At 40.7% G+C, this 25,928-nt stretch overlaps 2 protein-coding genes across 3 annotated transcripts; both read right to left on the bottom strand.

Annotated features, from left to right (window-relative positions):
• Nucleotides 1-244: 244 nt before the first annotated feature.
• LOC124982471 (polypyrimidine tract-binding protein 1-like) lies at nucleotides 245-3,359 on the bottom strand. The gene is made up of 2 exons (XM_047549156.1): nucleotides 3,276-3,359; nucleotides 245-2,680 (listed from the first exon to the last, which is right to left on the bottom strand). Exon 2 carries the CDS (start codon nucleotides 2,526-2,528, stop codon nucleotides 1,116-1,118), a length of 1,413 nt encoding a protein of 470 aa, XP_047405112.1. The 5' UTR covers nucleotides 2,529-2,680; nucleotides 3,276-3,359; the 3' UTR covers nucleotides 245-1,115.
• On the bottom strand, nucleotides 3,275-24,825 carry Resf1 (retroelement silencing factor 1). Of its 2 annotated transcripts, XR_007108286.1 has the most exons (4): nucleotides 24,263-24,825; nucleotides 15,428-15,558; nucleotides 4,998-9,584; nucleotides 3,275-3,359 (listed from the first exon to the last, which is right to left on the bottom strand). XR_007108286.1 is itself a non-coding variant. In XM_047549155.1 (3 exons), the coding sequence occupies exon 3, from the start codon at nucleotides 9,525-9,527 to the stop codon at nucleotides 5,325-5,327; it is 4,203 nt and encodes a 1,400-aa protein (XP_047405111.1). In that variant the 5' UTR covers nucleotides 9,528-9,584; nucleotides 15,428-15,558; nucleotides 24,263-24,825; the 3' UTR covers nucleotides 4,997-5,324. The 2 variants fall into 2 exon arrangements, 1 of the variants encoding a protein (XP_047405111.1); XM_047549155.1 differs by lacking the exon at nucleotides 3,275-3,359 and having other exon boundaries at nucleotides 4,997-9,584.
• Nucleotides 24,826-25,928: the final 1,103 nt, after the last annotated feature.

Here is a 25,928-nt window from a genome sequence, read left to right as displayed (position 1 = left end):
AACCTTCTCAAATAGTCAACAATGTCTAAGAGCAAACACCTTATGACTTCACCATCTTCCTGACTCAAAGTTGTAAAGCCATTTTAATTAAGCAGTATAAATGAAACATAACAATTGGTAACCAAACTCTGTGGCTGAAAGATCTTTATTGTGGCAGTAATCCTGAGTTATTTCCAGCAAGATGAATAGAAAGCAACAGAACTTCCTGTGGCAATTACAAAACCCACATCTTGTGATTACTTTACAGGGCTGCTTCCAAGGCTCCTGCTTCTTTTCTCCAGGTACATCTGTTTGTAGGTCTGAAACACTGAGTCTTTTACTGGGTTTTGTACTCTTTCAAATCCATCTGCACTGAAGCTTCTCTTGGAAAGTCTTAAATTAGTCTCATCTAAAGAAACAAAAATGTTACTTTATTTACTTTGATACTGTTCATATGGTGATGAATACACAATTTAAAAACTGAGGGAAATTACGCATTTATCAATGGGACGAAAATGTTAAGGAAGAGTTAAGCAAAAATTAGACAAATTAGGACTCTTTATGGAGCAAATTATGAAGCATACACAAGTCGTTGCCTTTTCTGTTTCCTCCTGTTAACCCCACTGTCATGGCCAAGGGCTGGTTTGCTTTACCTTTACCCTTGCTTAATAAAGGCATCCAATGATCTGTAGATTTCAAATGAATGTCACCTTTTTGTGTGTGTATATGTGTGGGCAGGGCTCTGGGGATGCAGGAGTAGTCTACCATGGAGCTATAATCCCAGCCTTTTTTATTTTGAGACAGGGTCTTGTTCAGTCTCTGAGGCTGGGCTCGAACGTGGGATCCTCCTGCCTCAGTCTCCTCAGTTGCTGGGATTACAGGTGAGCACTACCACACTCGGCTGAAGGTTTGAACTCTTTGGCCTGGGACCTGAGAGAATTGATTCCAGGTGCTTGTATATGCTAGGCAAGCCCCTCAACATTGAGCTACAATCAGAGTCAGTAATGTCTCATCTTTATTTTTACTTATTTATTTTTGTCAGTGAGGTGAGCTAGATTTAATTTTTTTTAAAAAAGAGGTAAACTGATTTCTCTTTAAAAAAAAAAAAAAAAAAAAAAATCCCTGGTCTGTTAAGGTCACTTCAGCTGCTTCTTAATGTGGCTTTTCTCTGGAATGATGGAAGTGGCTCCAGGAAACTGGCCCAAGGAGGTGAACTTGGAGAAGGAGATCCACAGGTGTTCGTTCTTGCCCAAGTCCAGGTGGTGCAGGTCAATGAGCACCTGCACTGCCTCCTCCACAGAGCCCATCTGGATCAGTGCCATCTTGTGGTACTTTTTGAAGAACATGAACCCCTTGACTTTGCCCCCACTGCTGGAGAACAGGACCTTGAGGTCTTCTTCTGTTACGGAAGGCGGGATGTGGGAGAGGCACAAGGTGGCAGAGGGCGGGAAGATGTGATGGAAGTTTTTGGAGCCGGGCTTCTTGAAGCGGTGCAGTGGGGAGTTGCTGAAGTCCCTGGTGAGGCCCTCGTCCTCCTGGTCCTTGAGGGGCAGCTGCACATTCTGGTGCTTGGTCAATGTGATGCTGATAGGCTTCCCATGCAGCGTTTGCCCATTTAGGAGGCTCATGACCAGCAGGGCCTGGGTCCCGTCTGCCATCTGCACCAGCGCATTCTCCTTGTTGAAGAAGATCTTCAACCGGTGAACGTCCCCATAGACCCCAAAAAGAATAAAAAGGCTTCGGGGTGTGACTCTCTCCGGGTTGAGGTTGCTGACCAGCAGGACAGAGTTCCCAGTCCCTGCCAGGCCTGGGATGGCCAAAGGGGCCAGGGCTCCGGGCACATTAGGAATGGAAAGACCTGTGGCTTGAGGAATCGCAAAGGTGGGAGGGAAGCCAGCTGCTGCATACAGAGAGGCTGAGATGTTACCAGGTACAAAGGTTGTGGCCATGGTCTGGTCCAGCAGAGGCTGGCTGCCCCCAGAGGGCAGGTCTGGGCGCGTGTAGTCGTAGCTTTTGCTGTTGTTGTACTTGATGTTGAGGCAGGTGAGCCTGGAGAAGTAGATGAACAGCGTGCAGTAGGGGTGGTAGATGTTCTGTCCATGCAGCGACTGCTTGGCATGCTGGGCACTCAGAGGATCGGCGAACTGCAGTAACACCTGGAATTGGGTGTTCCTGATGAATGTGATGATTTTCAGAACGGTGCCAAACCGGGAGAAGATCTGATACAGCACGCCCAGAGTTACAGGGAAGAAAAGATTCTTCACAATGATCCTGAGCACAGGGCTCTGCCCATCCATTGCCATTCCTGCATCCGCAGCTGCAGCTGAGGCCAGGGTTGCTGACTGGACCAAGTTCCCCGCCTGCAGAGCCGCCTGGACCTGCTCTTGGATTGGGGAACTGTTGGTCTTGAGCTCCTTGTGAATGGAGAACTGGATGTAGATGTGATGGCCGCGCAGCACAGGCGTCACTAAGGTGGAGTAGTTGACCAGGTTGTTGGCTGCTTCCTCTGTGTTCATCTCAATGAAGGCCTGCTTCTTGCCCTTCAGCATCAGGAAGTTGGTGACCTTCCCAAAGGGCAGCCCCAGGGAGATGACCTCGGCACTGGTGACTTCACTGGGCAGATTGCGGACGTGGATCACACGGGACCGGACACCAGCACTGCTTCTGTCACCTTTGAACTTCTTGCTGTCATTTCCGTTTGCTGCAGAGGCAGAGTTGCTGCTCATTATAAAGGGTCCCTTAGTGACACACGTAGAGAAAAGTTTGTCAGATCCCCGCTTCCTGCTACTGCTACGTCTGGGTCAATGCAGTCCATGGCACAGAGCAGACCAACAGGGGACAGGAGTGGAGGCACCAAAATGATGTCTCATCTTTAAAATGGAAATATTCCTAGCCTACTTTGTTATGAGGATTAAAAGAATTAAAATCGCCTACAAGGGGGGGTTAGCAAACTCTGACCTGAGACCAAGTCCTGCTGCCTATTCTGGTAAAGAATTTACTTAGAATTTGGCCTACACTAATTTATTTGCACATTATCTGAAGCCTTTCTCTTGGTACAATGACAGTTGAGCAGTTAAGCCTAGACCTGAAATACCTAAGTGTTTCTTATATGGCCTCATATAGGAAAAACATGAAAACCCCTTAGCTAACTTAGCTTCCCAGCCTATGGCATGACAGAAAATTGGAGAATGCCCTCCTATCACTCATAAAAACACTGAATGACTGAAAAATAAATAAATATTTCTTAAGCATCATAATCTAATTTACATGGTATTAAATAAAATAGATGATGTTACCTGTTTCTTGGTTCGTTTCCTGCTTCCTTTTCTTCACTTTTTCACATTTTATCCAATCTTCTTTTGTACTTTTTATTCCTGAAACTATTTAAATATGTATTTTCAGATCTCTAGATATTGCTATTCATCTCTTTATTAAAAAGAATTACTAATCACATTAAGTCAAAAATAGATTTTGGAAGAAACCAAGATACATTGTATCCATATAGAATATCATCATTTAAAGGGGCCTGGAAGGGTTGGGGCTGTAGCTCAGTGGTAGAGCGCTTGCCTCCCATGTGTGAGGTATTGGGTTCAATCCTCAGCACCACATAAAAAAATAGTGTCCATCTACAAATAAAAAAACATTTTTTAAAGGCTGCAGGGGGCTGGAAAAATTTCTCGTTTGAAGTGCTTGGATACCTCAAATGAAAAATTAAATGCTTTTAAGGTTTCTCTTCATATTATGTGTTTCCCCACCTGGGCTGAAGGGTATTCAAAGGCACCAGAGATAGCAAGCCAGTCCCACAGTCCACCTACTTCCCCTGATGTGGCTGTTACACCCAAGGCCTCAGGTTCTAAGGACCCAAATGAAATGGACTATTGGAATCATCCACATTTAGCAAAATGGAATTTTGTACTCTCATTATACATCCCGATCACCTTCCATGAAAATGTACCCTGTTTATGCTGTAGCTTTATACACCCCAAAAGAAAGTCAGAAAAGCACAGCAAAGACTGATTTCCACTCAAATTCTGTTAGGTTTCCAATCTGGATTTCTAAGCACAGTGCTTTATCTTAACAGTAACAACCCATGAATATAAGAGTACAAATAACTAGTCACCCATTTTCTCCTTTGTTCTTCCTATGCAAATACTCATGGCTGCCACTGTCTTTAGTGACATAATTCACTACGGGGTGACTCTGCTTTCTGGTCCCTACCTCTTACGCAGGCCAGATGTCACCATCTGTACTTCATGGAAAATAGTCATTTGACTGTTTCAAAGATGACAATAAATTGATCAATTTCTATATGAACAATAGGATTTCCCTACTAACCATTACATAGCTCCCAATGGTTAGAACAAAATTTCAACTGATAGGGCTGATTTAAAAGTCCAAAGGGGGCTGGGGATATAGCTCAGTTGGTAGAGTGCTTGCCTTGCAAGCACGAGGCCCTGGGTTCAATGCCCAGCACCGCAAAATATAAATAAATAAAAGTCTAAAGGAAAATGAGCAAAACCAAATCTCTTAGAACAAATGTATATTTGACACCTTCCTAAACACAAAATAATATCTCCCACAATATTATTCTTTTAATTTTGGCACTGGAGATTGAACATAGGGGCACATTACCACTAAGCTACATCCCCAGCATATTTTTTGACAGGGCCTTGCTGAGTTGCTGGGGCTAGCCTCCAATTTGTGATCCTAAGTGGTGGGATTACAGGCATGCACCCCTGCACCCGTCTCACAATACAGCCTTCTTCACGGTAAATGAAGGCTGTGTTTTGGGCAAACTACAATTTCGCATAACTCTTGTCATTGCTATGAATTTACTATAATTTACAAAAAGGGAACCATTAAGCTTAAAACAAACATTGCTTAAGAAAACATTTACTAACAAATAGTAACTGTTGTAACACATGCACATGGTCCCCAGTCACAGCACAAGGTGCCAGCTCTCTTATCACTTACACCTCTTCACCATGTTGTACACAACAAGAAAAATCATACTTGACCTTGCACAGGGGCTTGCTCCTTTGAGTGAGGCTTCCGATCATTCCCTTTTCAACTGAGTTTTCATTCTTTAACAGTACATCTGGACATAATTTAAACTCCAACATACTTGGTTTTACTGGGGCATCTTCCACAGAGATCTGAGGCTTCTTTTCTTGCTCTTTATCTTTATGAAGCTTTTGAGGTGGACTGTCATACTGGGTGAGACAAATACTTTTCCGTTCTGTGCACTTAAATGCAACCCTATTCAGATACAATTTCCTTTGCTCTTTTGCCTGGGAAGGCACTTGGTGAATTCAACTTACTACTTGTACTGGTTGATTTTTGGTCTACTTTGGTTTATCAGTGCACATTTTGTGAGGCAGCATTTTATCGGCTCTTTCTTTAACAGTCCTTGAACTGTTGTTCATCTTAGACTTCTCAGAACGGTGGTGTTTGAGGCTTTTACCATGGCTGGTACACACAATTGCTGGTTCTTCAGAGGCCTCTATACTGCCGCTGGGTCTCTCATTTGGTTTCTTACAGTTCCCCACTTGCACAGGAAGCAGACTGGGCTCAGAATCACGTGGTACATCATTAACACATATCTTCTGGGATGTTTGGTTGGCCATCCATTCTTTATGCTTCTGCCTTTGTAAATATTCCTTCGGTGTTATAATTCTCTTAGTTGAACTGTGCTTCAAGTCTGAGTTGGTGTTTGACACTGTCTTTTCTTTAACACTGACTCTTTCATTAGGATTTGACAAAATATTACATGGCTTGTGTGTACCTCCCACATTTTTATTCTGTTCCTGTTTATCAGATTGTTCCTTCTTTATCTCCCTATCCAGTATGTTCCCTTGGTCTAACTTCCTTTCTTCTCTATGTTTTTGTTTGGAGCGACCTACTCTAAACTTAAATTTTTTCTTTTCTGGTGATATTGAATGTACCGAAGAACCATTCCTCCTGTGTAGCTCTTTAGTCTTTACTTGCAGTGGACGAGGGTTCTGTGGTACACGTTTCTCCTGGTTTACTTGGGAAGCTTGCTCATAAAACGTCATTTTATTAGTAGAGTGCAAAGACACCTCATGGAATTTCAACTTTCTTTTCCTTTTATTACTTTGTAAGCCATCAAGTTTGTTGCCTTTTGGTGAAAACTGACAATTTGATTCTTTTCCCATTTTTAGGGAGCTGTCCTGTTTTGCACTAGATGTATGCTTTTTGTCACCATCACATTCAGAGAACTGACCAGGTAATTTTGGTTCTGTCCCCAACAAACAGTTCTGCTTTGTTTCAGATGTCTTTTTTATACTCTCGCCATGTATTTCAGATAAATTTTTTTCCTCAGTCACCTGAGGAAGAGTCATCTTTGGATTATTTGAAACATTAAATGCAAGGATAGTGACATCTCTCTCTTCTGAGTTACAACTCTTGGTCTCCAACGAACTCTGATCTTTCCCTTTCTCCTGCTCCGGGGTGGAGCTCTTAATGGAATTACACTGACACTGGGGCACTCCTTCATAAACCGTTGTAAGCCAACCCAATGCACAGCAGTGGATTTTGTCTTTTTCTGGGTCCCATATTATAGATTCATAAGGTGCTTGTGCAGTAGCTGCTTGTGGGTCACATGGGCTCTTTTGTGCTATAGGCTTCTCTGTCTGAGATTCTGGCAACTTGTCTACCTCACAGGCTTGCTGCGTGTCTACCTCACAGGGCTCATCCTCTTCAGGAAATAATTCTTTCATCTGCTCTGTGCTTAATATTGTAATTTGTATTTGGTCTATGGAATCCTTATCCTTAGAGTCACAAATGGTTTTATCACAAGTTGGATCTTGTGAGATCTGGCCGGTCACTTTTTGGCCCACAGATCTTTCACGTGTGTTCATAGCTTCAATGCCATAGGGAAACTCTTTCAGAAGTTCTGATAGCTGGTCATGTAGATACAAGATGGGTGTGTTGTCATCGTGAACCTCCTTTCTAGCAGAATCATGGGTAGTGACATTGCTGGCTGCCTTTTCCTGAGGGTTAGTACTTGGCTGAATCATGGTAGGTGAACAACACACATCTTTACCTGTGCTTTCCATTTCAATGGTTTGTTCTAAATTGCTTTCCTCTGGAATTCTTCCATTTGTTTCAAAATGCTCAAAAGATGACAACCCTGGAGGTTGCAGTGACTCTGACTGATCAGTTGTTTCACGAGCAACATCTGCGCATTGCATACATTCGTGTCTTTGAAAACCAAGGTCCTTATTTGCAGTGGTGTTATCTACTTGTTCTTTTTGTCTGCTATTAATCACTTGCTGGTAGGATGATGAAGAGAGGTTCTGTGTCTCAACTTTTTCCAAAGCAGAAGAGCTGAATATTTTTGCGATTTGAGAATTATAAGATACATCACCTTCAACAAGAGAACAAATATTTTCAATCAGTAATACATCACCACTCTCAACAGGAATGTCCCTTGATTTACATGAGGTTTGCTGATCACTCAGAGAAGAGTGCTTTCCTTGACTGATATGAGTCATGCGTTCTGAATCACCACTAGTTGCTTCATTCTGCTTTTCCTTCTGAGTTAGTGGAACAGCCTTAGTTGAAATTGTAGTACTAGCAACTGGACTGTTAACATCAACTTTCACAGTAGCAACCACTGTTTTATTTTTTTCCATTGGACTTTGTAAGCTACAAATGCTACCTTCTTTGATAACTGGATACACCAGTTCAGGTAAAGCTTCAGGTGTCATTCTTTTGAGAGGCAATGATTTGACATTTGAAAGAATTAAGGGTGACACAATAGCAATCTGAAGTTCTGTCCCCTTGGTTATGTTTGCACCAGAAGAGTCATAATTCTGGGTTATCACTGGCAAAGTTGTTTCTTGGGATGGCGTTACCCTTTTATTCTGAGAATTTCCTTCAACTGAACAAAAAACCTTAATATCACCTTCTGCAGTCTTTGAAATTCCAAGTGCAGTTGTGTTTGTTTTTAATTCATTACATTGCTTTTCCTCTGAAGGTTGTGAAGGTTTTTCTTCTGTTGTTGTTGAAGGTGGCTTTTTCCAAAGATTAAGACACGTTGTTAGCAACTCCATGGAACAGTGACTGTCACTTTTAGCAGATATCCCTTGTGTTGAGAATTCAGACTGCCGAGCTGGTTCACCATAAGAGTTATTTGTTGTTTTTGTACAGCCCATCAGGAGATTTTTATTAATTCTAATTTTCCTTGCAAGTTCTGAAAACTTCCTTTTAATTTCTACTAACGATTTAATATCCCTCACTAGCTTTTCTTTTGTGACATTTGTGTCCGGTATTAGATTTGATGCTAGATTGCAGGAATCCATTCTTTTCTCTTGATTATTTTGAGCAAGAGTCTGAGCACTATCCACAGAAGATCTAACTGGTTCATTAAAAGGCTGTGTGACATTGGTATGTACCTTCAAATTACAGAAATTTCCAGTTGTGTGAAGACTTTCACTAGCGTTTGGCCACAGCAATTGAAAGCCTTTATTGAAGTCTTTTACTTCAGACGAGTACACTTCAGGACTCTGAGGAACTTCCACAGGTAAGTTTTTTATAACATGTTGAGAATTTGACAAAGGCTGTCTTCCATATTTGCAGGGGTAAGGAAGAAGAGGACGGAGTCTTTTGTTTGTTTGGGTAGGATATTGATAAGAGGACACAGGCACAGTCTGTGATGATTGTAAAGTCTGTGTTAATGAGGGAAACTGACAGTTTTTAACTTGAGATGATGTAGATGGCATGTTTTGTTTCTGAACAGCTGGATCTTGCAAAAAGCTTTGTGGCATAATGTTTTGTTTCTGAACAGCTGGATCTTGCAAAAAGCTTTGTGGTGTAATGTTCTGTTTCTGAACTGCTGGATCTTGCAAAAAGCTTTGTGGCGAATAAGAGTATTGCTTTGGAAGTGGTCTGTAATCAGGATAGGTCTGTTCATTCGATGCATACTGCTGCACCCAATCAATCTGTCGATCTGATGGTGGTTGGCTAAGTGCTCGATCTCCTTGAAAAGTTACAGGAGCTCTTACAGAATTTGAAGGATTCATTTGTAGTTGCACAGAATACCTATCTGATGATACAAGCTGACTCTGTAGTGTATGAGGATTAGATGTATTAGTTCCAACATCAGCCTGATGACACACAGTTGCCTCTGTATGAGAAGGCATGGAATTCCTCACTGATGAGTTCAACCATACATTTTGCATAATTCCTGAAGACATTTGCAAATTATGGTTTGGTTGTGTGGGTCCTGTAATAGTTCTACATGTTATCCTTTCTACTGATGTTTGTGAGGCCACCAATGTCCTATTATGCATATTAGAAACCTGAGGAGTACTGTAATTTCTGATATTTTGCACTGGTTGTGAAACTGGATTTGAATTGCTGGAATACATGCATGCTTCATTACTTCCAGGATAGTTGAAAGAACTTTGAGATGTTGTGGTAAGCTGGTTTACTAAAAACTGCTGCAGAACAGATGACTGGCTTTTAGTATATGGTGGTGGTGGTGGTAACATATCACCCACTGTCTTTGCATTCCAATTCATGACTGGTGTAATATGGTAGCAGTGTAGTATCAATCTGTTGTTTTGAATGTCAGGAACCTGCAAGAAATAAAGATGTTATTTTTTTTGAAAATTAGTATCTAACTATGACTATCGTAATTACTGAAATTTGAGACTAAAAAAACTCACCTTGGAAAAGGAATAGCAATGAAAGCTCCAATAATAAATAAGGCAAGATTAAATGTGTATACAATGTATAGGAGGAACTCATTCTACACAACATAGTTATTACTGTTACATTTAAGTGAGTATCACTTTGTTTTTACTTGTTATTTTTGGACCAGAGCTGGGGAATCAAACTAAGGGCCTCATGCAAGCTAAACATGTGATCTACAACTAAGCTACATCCTTAGCCCCTGCTTTTCCTTATTTTCAAAAACTTTTTATTCTAACTAATCTATGCTAACTTTAAGGAAAAAAAAAAAAAAAAAAAGTATGTTACTTTATCTAGAAAATTTCTAGCCATAGCCTGGAAGGGCGAAGCATGCCTATAATCCTAAGCAATTTGTGATGCCAAGGCAGGGGGATCATAAGTTTGAGGTCAGCATGTAGCTCAGTACAAAGGGCCCTTGAGTTCAATCCCCAGTGGGGGGGGGGGGGGGGGAATCAAGGAGTAGGTATAAACAAACACTGATTCATAAATAAAATCACATGTCTATAATCCCAGCAATTTGGGAGATTGAGGCAGGAAGGGAGTTCACAGCCAGCCTCAGTAACTTAGTGAAACCTTCAGCAACTTAGGAAGACCTCTCAAGATTTAAACAAACAAACAAACAAGACAGGGGATGTAGCTCATTGGTAAACTGTCCCCAGGTTCAATCCCCCACCACAGCCCCCGTCACAAAAAAAAAGAAAAAAAAAAAAAGAAAAAAGAAAAAACAAAGCTGTTCTGAACTGAAGTAGCAATGACTCTCACACAGAGTGGGAACTGGGCAAACAAGTGTTCTCAGAGACGTGTTCTTTTCTGCATGTACCCCAAAGCCAGCTGTCAGAATACTCGTCAGACAAGTGAACAAAGCAAACTAATGGTGCTTACATAGCTTAAGTTTATGAAACCTATCCCTCCAAAGCAATAGGACTAAGTACTATCTATTCAGACGGCTGCCACTAGACTCTCCCTATTGGTAAGCAAGTTTCAATAACTGTTTTCTGCTATTTTCCTGTATTTTCTTTGGACTGTCTACCCCAGTACCCATTGCTCCACTGCCCTGGTACAGCTGGCCATGGAAAGGACACAAACTTTCAAACTAAAATTTAATGAATTACACACTTTAAGAACACATCTTTTAAAATACATGAAATACAAGCTAGGCACAGTGGTGCACACCTGTAATCCCAGCTTCTCAGGAGGCTAAGGCAGGAGGATACAAGTGTGAGACCAGCCTGGACAATTAAGTGAGACCCTGCCTGTCTCAATAAAAATTTCAAAAAGGCTGGAGATATAACTCAGTAGTAGAGTGCCCTTGGATACCAACGCTACTGTCAATACCAAGTACTACTGTCAAAACAAAACAAAGCAGGGCATGGTGGTGCACACCTATAATCTCAGCGGCTTGCAGGACTGAGGATCACCAGTTCAAAGCCAGCCTCAGTAACGGCAAGGCACTAAGTAACTCAGTGAGACCCTATGTCTAAATAAAATACAAAATAGGACTCGGTAACTGAGTGCCCTAGTTCAATCCCCAGTATAAAACACACACACACACACACACACACACACACACACACACACAAAAACACTTAAACCCTAGATTCCTTCCAAACACATGATCTATAATGGGCCTGTTTTCCATTTTTTATAACTAGGATATCTTATTTTGCTATACATATACCTACCTCACAGTCTACATAATACTCTATACAGGTGTTACAATACAAAAGAACAAAAATTAGTCTTTGTCTCTGGTCCCCGATTCAAAGTTAAATCCCTGGGAATTTCCTGAGTGATTGGAATATTTTTTGTTATTCACAGTGAACCCCTTTGCTCACTATGCTACTGAGGTGAGTTGGAGCAGGTTCCTAGACAGCTCTGGGACCAGACTGGTCAGAGGGTTGGAACGAGCAGAGATTAAACTCTACAAAAACTCTGAACAACGAAATCAGCTGAGCTTCCATGTTGGTAAATACATCATGATGCTAGAAGGGTAGTGCACTCACAGGTCACTGAAGCTTCACCCCACCCGCCCCACCTACTTTGCTATCTGCAACTCTTCACTTGGTTCTGCCAGAACTGTATCCTATATAATAAACCAGTATACATAAATAACATGTTTTGCTGAGTTCTGTGACCCATTCTAGCATATTACTAAATTCAAAGTGGGAGAAGTCACAGGATCCACTAGTTTACAGTTAGTCAGTAGTATGGAAAACCCAGTCTAGTGAATGAGGTCAGTTCTTGTGCGATTGAGTCCTTTAAGTGACTATGATACCAACTCTAGGTAAATAGTACTAAAACTAAACAGAACTGCAGGCTACCCAGATAGTGTCTGCAGAGAATTAGAGAATAGGTTGACATGGGGGAAATCCATATATCTGGTAAGATAAGTGCTCTGTGAAGAGTAGAGGAATCATGTTTAGTCTTCCATAAAAGTGACAAATTATGTTTCGAAAGGTCTCACCAATAGCCCATTGATAAATTTAAAAATGGACGAAAGCCAGTGTGGCATGCCTATAATCCCAGTGCCCTGGGAGGCTGAAACAGGAAGATTGCAAGTTCACAACCATCCTTAGATATTTAGGGAAGCCCTAAGCAACTTAAGGAAAATCTGTCTCAAAATAAAAAACAAAAAGGGTTTATAGCTCAGTACTTTAAAGGGACCCTGGGCTCAATCCCCAGTACCAAAAACTAAAATGAATTTAACTATAAGATCCCCACCTGGAGTCCATCAGGGAACTGGTTGCTAACGGGCAGAAATGCATAGAGGTGCCGGAACAACAATTTGGTCTGGAGTTTTCCATTTCAAACACAGCCCCAGCAAACTAACAGAGTACAGGTAGGAAGAGAATCTTTATGTACTGTAGATGGGGTTTCCCCCCACCTACTTCTTTGCTGGCCCAGAAGTAAACTAAAGGGTATAAAAGCACTCCTGAATAACTCAAATTAGAAGGAGGAAGTTGTCCTGGGAGTTAAAAAAGTTTTCTCAAGAATTTCTAAAGGGCTGGGTGCAGTGGCACACGCCTGTAATCTCATGGCGCTGGAGGCTGAGGGCAGGAGGATGTCAAGTTCAAAACCAAGTTCAGCAATAACAAGACACTAAGCAACTCAGTGAAACCCTGTTTCTACATAAAATACCAAAAAGGGCTGGGGATGTGGCTCAGTGATTGAATGCCTCTGAGGTTCAATCTCTAGTACCAAAAAAAAAAAGAATGTATGAAGGGCTGGAGATTAGTTCACTAGCAATGCACTAGTGTGCAGGCCCTGGGTTCAATCCCCAGTACCAAAAAGCAAGCAAACAAAACTTTTTCACCACTGTGTGTGGTGGAAGGACATGGCAGAGGAAAACACCTAAGGACATCAGAATCGGGAAGCAAAGAGAGCTCCACTCAGCAGGAACAAAATATATAATGCAAGGGTACGCCCCCATCAATCTACCTCCTCCAACAGCATTCTACCTACTTAGGGTTACCACCAGATTAATCCATTCAAGTGGATTAATGCACTGATTAGGTTAATGCTCTCAGACTGCAATCTCACCTCTAAACTTTCCTGCATTGTCTCAAACATGAACTTTTGGAGGACACCTTTTTATCTAAACCGTAACAAAAATTCATCTCTTGGGTTGGGGCTGTAACTCAGGTATGGAATGCTTACCTAGCATGCACAACAAGGCCCTGTATTCAACCTCCACCACTTCCAGGAACAAAAAACAAAAAAAGAAATGAAAGCATCTCCTTTTCATAAAAGCACTAAAATTTTCTGAAAAGTCAAAAAACAAACATGGACATCTAACTCAACATTACCTTTATTGTACTGAAATCTGATTTATATTTAAAGTAGGTTTATTTTTCCATTCTCTCAGACATTTTTTTCTCCTTCCAGGTCCCCAGTTACTCCAACCCATATACTTCTCCCCATACTCTGCTGCCTATTTTTCTAAGGATTGGGGGGGAAATACAAATACAAACACAAACACACACGGCATCATCTGTTATTCTCCCACCACAAATTCCATAAAAGATGAATGCTTGAAAGTGTAATCTTCTAGTGACACCTGGTGCTATGTAGATTCCATTCCTGGGGCTGGGGGTATGGCTCAGTGTTAGGTTATAGGCTTAGCATGTGCAGCACCTAAATAAGTAACATCCCATTCCCTTTTCCTTTATTCCTGGTATCAGTATGTCTCCATGGGGTAACTCACACAGCCTGTAGGATAGTCTCATTTACAGCCCTTCACAGAAATCTCCTAAGAGGGGAATCTACTTAGGAGGGGAATCTACAGCTGCTGCCAGAATTGCTCCTTATCCTGGCATCAAAACACCCAGAATGACACTGCCACGTGTGTCATTTTTCTGCTGCATCAAAGAAATATTACACAAAATCGTATTTCCTCTACCAGTTGTGGCGGTGCATACCCGGCATTGCAGTGACTTGGGACGTTAAGGAAGGAGGATCCCAAGTTGAGGTCAACCTCAGCAACTTAAATCCTGTATCAAAATGAAAGGGAAAAAAAAAAAAAAAAAGGGCTGGGGATATAGCTCAGAGGTAGAACAGTCCTGGGTTCAATCCCCATATCATTCATAAATAAATAAATATAACTTGTGTTTCTGTGAAACTAAAATATATAATGAAATATCATTAAAGAAATTAAAATACTAAATTAAGCAATATTCGTTTATCTGGGCATGGTACAGGCCTGTAATACAAGTACTTTATGAGGTTAAGGCAGGAGGATTGCAAGTTCAAGGTCAGCAACCTCGTCAGACCCTGTCTTAAAATAAAATGGTTGGGGTGGTAAAGCATCCCTAGCTTCATTATCCAATGCCATTAAAAAAAAAAAAAATCATCTGATGCAAAACAATAAAACGGTATGACACTCGGAAAACAGTAGATGTGAATCCAACTATATCAAAATAACCTTAAATGTGAATTGAGTAATCAGTCTAAAAGAGATATCAGAGTGGATTTAAAAAAATTACCCAACTATATGTAGTCTGTAAGAGATACACCTTAGATTCAAAGATAGAAAGATTGAAAGGAATGGAAAAAAATCATGCAAACAGAAGCCACAACTGGTACCTTATTTTCTATTTCTATAACTGACTACCACATCTTGGGTAGTTTACAAAGAATATTTATTTGGAACATGGTTCTGAAAGGCTGGGAAATTCAAGACCTCACAGCAGAATCTAGTGAAGTCTTTCCTGTTGATGGGGACTTTATGGCATCCTAAGGCAGCAAAAGGCATCCCATGGCAAGATGTAGACCAAACATCCAAGCTCAGATGGCTCCTCTAAACCTTAATGACCCTTCCAAAGGTCCCACCTCCAAACATGATAGTTTCTACTGTCTTAATACCTCACAATGGGTATTAAATTTCAACATGATGTTTAGATGGGGGCATTCGAACGATACCAGTTGGAATGGCTATGCTAATATACAGACGAAATAGAATAAAATAAAAATTTAACAGAGATAGAGATTCATTGTATAATCAGGGTAAATAAATCAAGGTGTAACAATTATACATATACTTAAAACATCAAAATAGAAGAAGCAAAAACACAAAAAATATTCACCAATAAGACACAAAACCTCAATTCCATACTTGCAATAATAGAAAAAATGGTCAAAAAATCTTTAAGAAAATAGAAGCCTTGAACCCATACACACACACACTCCTTCCCTGTTAAAAGAAAAATAAAAAATAAAAAAGCCAAAGTACCTTGAGTTATAAGGAGAGTGACTGGTTGTCTGCTAGTTGTAGGTAGGGTGCTGTCTCTAGTCTTTGACAGTTACTGTGGATTGGATCCAGGCATCCAACTACTCATCAAGTGATAGAGTCAGCATGCAGTCCTGTAATGGAAGCAGATGCCAATGTACTCAATTCTTTTTTTTTTTTTTAATATTTCCTTTTTGGTGGCAGTGTAGTTCAAACTCTACCACTAAGCCACATCTTTAGCCTTTTCTATTTTTATTTTGAGACAGGATTTCACTATGTTGCCCAGGCTGGCCTTATTCCTCCTGCCTTAGCCTTGTGAAATCCTAGAATTACATACAGGTGTACACCACAGCACCTGCTATCTTTACATTTGCTTTTAGTTATTTATATATCTTTATGGTGATATATAATTTATGGTAATTCAATACACGTATAGTATGGAGAACGGATGAGCCCCCAGTCATCAGCTAATCTTGCAATGTCAGCAAAAGCCACCCTGGGAAACAATCCTAAAAGGCAAGGAAGTTAAGTCTTGAAACTCGGTTTTCACACTGTTATCAGATGGTCCGGTATAATAGGATTCCTGGGTGCAGCAGGATAACAGGATGTTCCCAGCACTGTAACAGTAGGATAGCTGCAAAAATATTTCTAGCTCTTTAACTATTTAGTGCACAAAAGAAGCCTCTTAATAACTCACAAGCCTTGAACAATTTACAATGCCCCTATAGTTAGCTTCCTGATTATGAGACCCTATATAAAAAACTTGTGGAACTAGTTCTGGGTCACTGCCCTCCATTAGAGGGCAGTGTTCCACCTGGTCCCAGCTTTGCTTAAAATTATGTTTTGTTTCTGGGTTTTTCTCCCATCTCCTGTTGCCCCTACTCAAGATCCTTTGCTAATGCTGTGCAGGTTGTGGCAATATATATAATGCAAAATGATCAGAGTACCTGCATCTCCTCAAAGTCAATCATTTTAATATTTTGGAAACTTTTCTCCTCTTATTTTGAAATAAGGCAGACTGACTGTACAACCACAAGAATGGGAAGTTATATATATTAAAACACAGTATTATCATTCTTGTATATCTAAAATAAACAAATAAAAATTTTAAAAATGCACAGATTGTTGCAAACAAGTTACCCTACTATGCTACAGAAAAATCAGAAATAGTTTTCCCCATCTAACTGGGTTTTCCTTCCTTCCTCATATTGGGATTGAATCCAGGGCCTTCCACATGCCAGGCATGTTCTCTGCCAATGAGCTAATTCCCAGTCTTTTTATTCTGAGACAAAGTCTGGATGAATCACCCAGCTTGCCTTGAACATGTAGACTTTATGCCTCAGCCTTCCAAGTAGTCTGAATTACAGGCATGGGCCACTGAACCAAGCCCGTTTTTGTGTCCCTTCCCTAACACCTTTCTGCCCATTCTCCCTCCTCCTTCCTGCTCTTCCCAGTATGTAGTAACCACTATTTCATCCCGTTCTATGAAATCAACTTTTTAGTTTCCACATATGCATGAGATCACAGTACTACTTGTCTTTCTGTGCCTGTCTTATTTCACTCAAGAAATGACCTCACTTATCCATGCATGTTGTCGCAAATCATTTTTCTTATGGATGAACAATATTCCATTATGTATACCACATTTTCCTTATCCATTCATCTGTTGATGAATATTGAGTTCATTCTGTCTCTCAGCTATGAAAGGGACTGAATTCTTAAGACTCTGTTGTGTGGAAGTGCCCTAGAACACCCTTTGTAAGATAGGATGTAGTTAAATAAGCAAACCTGAAACTCTGACCCTAGATATGGGGTAGTCTTCCCTTATTCATGGTTTTGCTTTCCACAGTCTAAAAATATTTAGTGGAAAACTCCAGAAGTAAACAATTCATAGGTTTACCATTATGTAACATTTTGAGAATCATGATGAAATCTTACACCATTCTGCCCATGATATGAATCATCCCTTTGTCCAGCACATGAATGTATCTAGTTTGTATATGCTATCCACCTGCTCATCACTTAGTAGCTACCTCAGTCATCAGATTCACTGTTTCCAGTGTTCATGTTCAACTAACTTTTATTTTACTTAAAAATGGCCCGAAAGCACAAGAGCAGAGCAATCATGATGGCAATTCAAGCATGAACAACAATAAAATGTCTGTAGAACTGCTCCTTTAAGTGAGGAGGTAAAAATTTTAGCATAATTTATGCACAGTAAAAATACAGTATCTGGTATAGTCAGGTGTGGTGGTGCAAACCTGTAATCCTGGTGGTTCAGGAGACTTAGGCAGAAGGATCAAGAGTTCAAAGCCAGCCTGAGCAAAAGTAAGGTGCTAAGCAACTCAAAATACAAAAAAGGGCTGGGGATGTGACTCAGTGATTGAGTGCCCTTGAGTTCAATCCTTGGTACCAAAAAGAAAAAAAAATCAAATAATATCATCATCCAGTACTACCCAGTTTCCATATCACCTGGGATTCTGAGAACATACTCCCCCCACCAATAAACGGGAACTAATATGGTTAGCATGATTTGTTCTCTATTAATCCCAACCATATACCAAGTTTTACATTTGCAAAATAGGCAATTCTAATGTGCTAATGCTGGTAAGCTGTGTTGGCCTTCACTGGGAATCAAGCAAGCAGCCCTTGCCTGTTGAGGTTGATAAAGAGTCATGGCCCAAATTTAAGAATTCAAAGCCATAATTCACACATTCCTGTTCTATACAGAATCTGGAGGCTTTCTGTATGTCTTAATGAAAATACCACGCAGACACTTTTTACTATAAACTGTGGTGATTGATTGTTTCTGGTAGAGAAGAAATCAAATCAAAGGGTAAATTTTACTGTCTAGAATTTTTAAATTTGGTGCTGTGGATGTAGCTCAGTAGAAGAGATCGTGGCTAATTTCTAATTTGCTGGGGGTAGTGATGCATGCCTCTGATCCCAGGTACCTGGGAGTCTGAGCAGGAAGGTGGCAAGTTCAAGGCCAGCCTCAGAAACCTGACAAGATACTGTCTTTAAAAAAAAAAGGGGGGGGTGGGAGCTGGGGAGATAGCTCAGTCAGCAGAGTGCTTGCCTTGCAAGCACAAGGCCCTGGGTTCAAATCCCCAGTACTGCCCCCCCAAAAAAAAGGTTAAAAAAGCTGGGGATGTAATGACGTTCTGGGTTCAATCTCCAATACCATACCAAAAAAGTAATGATTAATTAATTTCAAGTTAATTAATTTTTAAAATACAATTGTACGCTGGGCACAGTGGTACATGCCTATAATCCCAAAGACTTGGGAGACTGAAACAGGAGGATAGCACGTTCAAAGTCAGCCTGAACAACCTGGCGAGACCCTGTTCCAAAATAAAACCATAGAAAGGCCTGGGGATGTGGCTCAGTGGTTAAGCATCTCTGGGTTCAATCTCAGGTACCATAAAAAAAGTCCAGTTGTGTTATAGTGAGCCTGTATTCCCACTGACTTAGGAGGCTGAAGCAGGAAGATTACTTTGTCCTGAAGTTTAAGACTAGCCTGGGCAACACATCGAGAACCCCATCTCAAAAAACTCTAATCCTTACCTCCTGTAAGCAGACAATGTCTATCATTAGATTTGACAACTGGGGGATTTAAATCTTAGAAGGTATTATCAATGCTACTATTTCTTGTTAGAAGACTGGAAAGACAACCAGTCACTTAAATCCAAAGTGTAGGAAGTCATGCACAGCAAGCTATGAGTTGTGAAAGTCAACTGTCACGTAGGGGAAAAAAAAGTGATGTGAGTTGCTATAAATAAACCGTATAAATATAACTACTACTGATGTGGACTTACACTAAATATTTCTCAAATACCTTACAGGGTGAGTGGCGCATACCTGTAATCCCAGTGACTCTGGCGGGTGAGGCAAGAGGAGTGTGCAAGACAGCCTCAGCAACTTAGAAAGGCCCTAAATGACTCAAAAAATAAAGCGCTGGGAATGTGACTCCATGGAGAAGCACCTCTGGGTTCAATCCCCAGTACCAAAAAGGAAAAAAATAAAAGAAGTTCTTGAAGATCTCACTAAGGTTAACAGAATTCTTTTGGGGCTGAGGATGTAGCTCAGTGGTAGAATCTGTTTGGTATGCTTGAACATTTCAATCCTAGATAGCCACCAGGGCTGTCTACACCACATTCTCTTCCTTTTCTAGGGACTTCTTTGTTTTTATCCTCCCCACTTTTCTGAGTATTGCTTCACTTATACACAATATTTTTCTCACAAGAGAGCTTGCTAACCTGCCTGTACAAGCTAACCAAATTCACTGATAAACAACTAATGTAACCCCTCTACCCACTCTTCTGACTTTTGCCTTTGAAACCTCTTTGAAATCTCTACAAAAACATATGTTCAAAAAAAAAAAAAAAATGTTCAATATTGCTTAAATCTGCATTTTCCCAGAATGCAACTATGATCAGCCTAAAATAACGCATTTCTTAATTTATACCTCTGTTTCTCATAAGGGTGGACACCTCCAACATTACCAAAAGCAATGTTTCTTCTGGAGTATCCACTGATGTGGAAAATTGTCAAAAGCCAGTATTTCTCACTGAAAAATTGATCTGTAATAAAAACATCTGAAAAAAATCATACATACTATTAAAAAAAAAAACAGATGCCAACACTTTGGGATTAGGTCTCTTTTCAGAAATTTCAAGTGTCATGATTTATTCAACCTATAGTAAGTAGCTCCTTTCCTATTCTTAGTTAAGAAATCACACTGTCAGTCCTTGAAATAGGACTTCCATAATCAATTGTTTTAAAATTTACATTTTACAATTCTAGCTAGTATAAAAACATAGCAGCTAACATTGGAAACTTAACTACATATCAAGAACAGCACTGGGCCAGGCATGGTGGTACATGCCTGTAATCCCAGAGACTCCTTAGTAGAGGCAGGAGGATTGAAGTTTGAGGCCAGCTTCAGCAATTTCGTGAGGCCCTAAGCACTTGAGACCCTGTCGGGGTACCGCGGACCCCACCCTAGTCTGGCACTGAGCCGGGGTGGCCCAGTTTGCAACATCGAGGACCTCAGTCTGGGGCCCCTGGTTTGCAACAAACAGCTAACACTGCTGACTCATGCTCGCTGCGTGCCTTCTTGTTGCCCTTATTGTATTACATTGTTATCATGCTCTCCCCACATGCTCAGTAACTCTGATTGGCTGCTGTATTCTTGTAACTGCCTAGAGACTGATCTCAGGCTGATTCTGATTGGCTTATGCTTGCTATATAACCCAGACACTTCCTCAAATAAAGAGCATTTTGTTTGTTGGGCATTGTTCGTCGTTCATTGTTCGTCGTTCATTGGTCTTTGTCTTTTGGGCTTTTTTGTTCATGTGAAAAGGAAGCGAACGCGTTATCATTGCCTCCGCCGCCGCGGTACCCCGACAAGACCCTGTCTCAAAATAAAAAATATAAAGGGTTAGGAATATGGCTCAGTGTTAGAGCAACCCTGAGTTAAATCCCCTGGTACCTAAAAAGAACTGTGATGAATGCTTTAATTACAATACCTTGTTTAAGTGTCCTAACAAATTAAGAAGTCAAACAGCCCTCCCTTGGGTGCAGCAGTGGCCAGTAAGGGCAGAACACCTCTCTACGATTCCAAAGACACAGGCCAAAAAGACAAGATCAGGCTGGCATGGTGCTGCACCCCTATAATCCCAGTCACTAGGGAGGCTGAGGCAAAGAGGATCACAAGTTTGAGGCCAGCCTCAACACTTAGTGAGGTCCTCTGCAATGAAGTTGAGACACCATCTCAAACTAAAAAGTAAAACTGGCCAAATTATATTGTTATAGTATGCATGTATGAATATACAACAAATCCCATCATTATGTACAATAAAACCAATAAGAATACATGGGGGAAAAAAACTACTCAAAAAAGAAAACAAGAAAAAAGATAAAGGACTGCAGATGTAGCTCAAGGGTCAAGCACACTTGGGTTCAATTGAAATATCAAAAGGACTCATGGTTTCCTTTCTTCCAGTACTAAGGACTGAACTCAGGGGTGCTGTACCACTAAGCAACAATCACAGACCTTTGTATTTTGAGGCAGGATCTAAATTGCTGAGGGTCTCACTGAATTTCTGAGGCTGTCCTCAAACTCGAAATCCTCTGCCCCCGCCTCCTGAATCATGAGGATTACACCACCATGCCAGGCTTGGCTCATGGTTTTAGAGGTTTCAGTTCATGGTCATTTGGCCTCATCGCTATGGGCCTGTGGTAATGCAGGACACAACAGGGAGCACATGGTGAAGGACATCTGCTCACCTCATTATGATTGGAAAGCAGAGAAGGAGAAAGAGAAAGGAGTAAGGGACTAGATGTAGTCCCAAGAGCATGTCCCCCAAGAACCCACTCCCTTCAACTTGGTCCTACCTCCTACAGTTTCCAATAATCCATTCAGCTATGAATCCCTCAATACATTCATCCACTGAAGATCTCAGAACTCATGATCCAATCAATTCCTGAAAGTCACATTTCTGTATTCCTACCTTGTAGATGAAGCCTTCAATACATGGTTGGGAGATATTCCTGATTTTAATAACAATAGTGAAAGAATGACTGTTCTCCCTGTACAAGATCAGGAGCAAGACAAGGATTCCACCTTGCCACTTCTATGCAACATTTTACTAGAGGCTAGCCATTGCAGTTTTACTCCAAAAGCATCCAGAGTGGAAGTGATGTATAACTAACCTGTTATTTGATCAATATATAGAACTAAGAAACTAGTTTGGTTAGGTTACAAAAACACAAGATCAATATACAAAACCAATTGTATTTCTATATAATATTTTACCCACAAAAACAATTCAATTTACAATAACATTAAAAAATATAAAACAAAGCCAGGTCATACAGTACATGCCTATAATCCTGCTTAGGAAGTTTGAGCTAAAAGAATCTTGAGTTAAAGGACAGTCTGGACATCTAAGCAACCCAGTCTCAAAAAAGAAATAAAACTATTATAAAATACTGCTGAATGAAATTAAATACCTAAATAAATGGGAAATATCTCACATTCATGGGTTGGAAGACTTAATATTGCGACTGTTGCAATACTCCCCAAATTGATTTACAGATGCAATGCAACCCTTTTAAAAACTGAGGATTTTGAAACTGGGGTTGTGGCTCAGTGGTAGAGCGCTTGCCTAGCACATGTGAGGCACTGGGTTTGATCCTCAGCATCACATAAAAATAAATCAATAATGTCCATCTATAACTAAAAAAAAATTTTTTTTAAATTGAGGATTTTATCCTAAAACTCATATGAAAATAGAGGACTGAAAAGATCCAAAACAATCTTAAAAAAGCAAAGTTGGTGAACTTATACTTCAAATTCAGAGCTTAGTACAAAAGTCCAGTAAAGAAGACTACTGGGGTATTCATGTAAGATAGGCTTTGGTCAATAGATCAGACCCAGAAATAAACCCTCACACTTATGATCACTAATAAGGAATAAGAACATTAAAAAATAAACTGGTCAACATGCACATGAAAAGATGTTTTACATAACTAAGCATCAGGAAAATGCCTATAAACTCAGGGACTCAGAGGCTGGGGCAGGAAGATTACAATTCAAAATCAGCCTCAGCAATTTGGCAAGCCTCTGTTTCTAAATAAAATATAAAAAAGGGCAGAGAACATCGCTCAGTCATTAAATGCCCCTGAGTTCACTCTCTATTACTAAAAAGGAGGAGAAAAAAAAAAAGTTATTTAAAAAAAAAAAAAAGAAAAAAAAAAAACAGGGCTGGGGAGATAGCTCAGTCAGAGTGCTTGCCTTGCAAGGCCCTGGGTTCGATTCCCAGCACCGCACCAAAAAAAAAAAAAAAGGGCATCTACTTCTGGTTTCTGTTTAAGAAATCACACCATCCAATTAAGTTGTTTTTGTGTGTGTGTGTGTGTGTGGTGTTGGGGATTGAACCCAGGGCCTTGCACACGCCACGCAAGCGCTCTACCACACTGAGCCGTAGCCCCAGCCTCCAATTAAGTTTTAACAGTGAAATTTTCATCTCAAACTTTACAAATGAAGCCTGTAATCTGATATATCTCAAGAGAATCTTGAGTTACTGTCATTAAATCTTGGCAACTGTTTTTTATAACTTTGAGCACAAAAGGTATACCTCTAATCTCACCTGAGACATTTGCTTCAACAGGCCACTCCCCCACTTTGCCCTTCATTTACAAGCACACTTAGGTTATAAAGAACTTAAGCACAGCATAGCTAAGTGCTTTTGTAAGCACTTAGAATTCTTCAAGGTCTACAAAATTACTTTTTTCTCTAAAGGCACTTTCTTCCCCCCCCCCCCCCAAAAAAACTATGTCTTGCTAAATTGCTTAGGACCTAGTATAGTTACTGAGGCTGGCTTCAAATTTGTGATCCTCCTGCATCAGCCTCCCAGGTAGCTGGGATTACAGATGTGCCCCACCACACCCAACTAAAGGCTTCTTTCAAAGTGAACTTTAATTCGCATTTCAATAGCCAGGGCTGATGAACTATTCTTGCTTTATCTCAAACTGAATGCTTTCTGTGTTAAGTTTACACAGCAGAAAGGGAAGCCAGCCTGCTTAGACAAAACAAGGGTTCTTGAAGTTCAACTCTGCAAATACATTTTAAACAAGGTAGATCAATTCCCTAAGGATTTAAGCCCCAACTATGTCCAAAACAGTGACAATCTAGAAGGGAAGATTCCCATACAATCCAAGGTAACAGAGAACAAAGCTGACGCGAGCACCCGGCTCGCGTCTTCTTCTTGAAGTGCACCTAGGAACCTTCACCTGAGGTACAGATCAGAGGAAACAAGAATTGACTCTTACCAAGAAGTTGGGTCCAACGTGTAGCTCTTTATTGACGGTTCTCTCATACAGCAAAACAGTCTCGGAGGATGGCGAGGCAATGACCAATGGTGGCTGGTACCGACGGGGCAGTCGTGCTCCGGGAGGCAAGCAAGGAGGACTGCCACCGGTCCAGTTACAACGTTGGGTTTTTATACATTTTTAAAATCAGCAAAAATCACAGCACACACTTTATCACACTCTAAAACCTTAGGGTTACATAATTTGCATAACTATCTGAGCACACATAGTTTTTTTGGCACAGCACACATTCCTTATCATACTGTAAAACCTTAGGGTTTACTCATTAGCATATCACTGCACACCTTAGGGTTTCCTAATTAGCATATCAGTATGGCTCACACAGAAAGGAAGGAAGGACAGAGAGAAAAGAAAAATTACACAGTCAGATTGGTCTGGCAGCATGGAGTCACTCATGTCCAATTATATGCTCCAATCAAAAGCTTTGGGGCAGTTGCCCTGGCCAAGATATTTAATGGATATTAAATGACTCTGAGCCTGTAGGTAAAACCAGATGTGGCTTGGTAGTGACTGTTACTATAACAAAAAAAAAAAAAAAAAAAAAAAAAAAATCTAGGGGATCTGCAGGGATGGGATTTAATAGGACACAAAGCTCATGAATTTACTCAGAGCTTAAATGAGCAAAATGAACTTCCTGTAAGACAATGTTAAATGCACTAGGTCACAAAACACTTCCTTTAACATGACAATAGCTATTATGTATTACCATATGCCAGTAGCTATTCTGTGTATTCCATGTATGAATACTCATGTAACTGATCACAATAATTCCGTGCACATACACTGTTATCCCATTTCATAGATAAGAAAACTGAAGCAGAGATGTTTCTCTGAAATTGTATATTGAGTGACAGAGCCAAGACCTGAACCAAAGCAGTGTGGTCTGACTGCGGGGAACAGTCTTCATCATTACATAAGGCTTTCAAATACAAGTTTTGTGGTTACTGAAGGTAGGCCCCACAGATGACTGCTTTGCCATTACAGGACTAGTTCTCCCAGAATGGTCCTCTATGATACACTCCCACTACCCCCCAAGCTAAAAACATTCAAGGCAGGAATGGTGGTGCATGCCTGTAATTCCAGCAACTCTGGAGGCTGAGGCAGGAGAATTCCAATTTCAAGGCCAACCTGAGCAACTGAGTCCCTCAATAACTTGGTGAGACTCCATATGCAAAAAAGGAAAAAAGAAAGAAAAGGGAGGTTTTGGTGACATAGATCAGTGGTAAAGCATCTGCGGGTTCAATCCCCAATACCAAAACACAACAAAACAGAAAACAAGTGCCAGCACATGAAGTGCTGCCTTAATGTAACTAGGTAACTGACCTGTCACTTCACTATAAACAATCTCTTCCTGAACTAAGGATGTAGCTCAGTGGTAGAGTGCTTGCTCAGCAGGCACCAGGCCCTGGGTTGCATCCCTAGGATGAGGGGGTGGAGGGGGGCAGGGAAGAGGGTGGGTGTTAGATATGGAAAATGACGAACCCCAAAACTATGTGGCCTGGGACAAGTGGGTGAGGAAGAAGGCAACATATTGATAAAATTGATCCTTTTTCAATACATTCTTCCCCAGGGAAGAGATATCCATCAAACCTAGAATGACAGTCTC

The sequence above is a fragment of the Sciurus carolinensis genome, chromosome 4 (assembly GCF_902686445.1).
Source record: "Sciurus carolinensis chromosome 4, mSciCar1.2, whole genome shotgun sequence".
Lineage (NCBI taxonomy): Eukaryota > Metazoa > Chordata > Mammalia > Rodentia > Sciuridae > Sciurus > Sciurus carolinensis.
The sequence above is the reverse complement of the archived record's forward strand: the minus strand, read 5'-3'. Positions and strand labels throughout refer to the sequence as shown.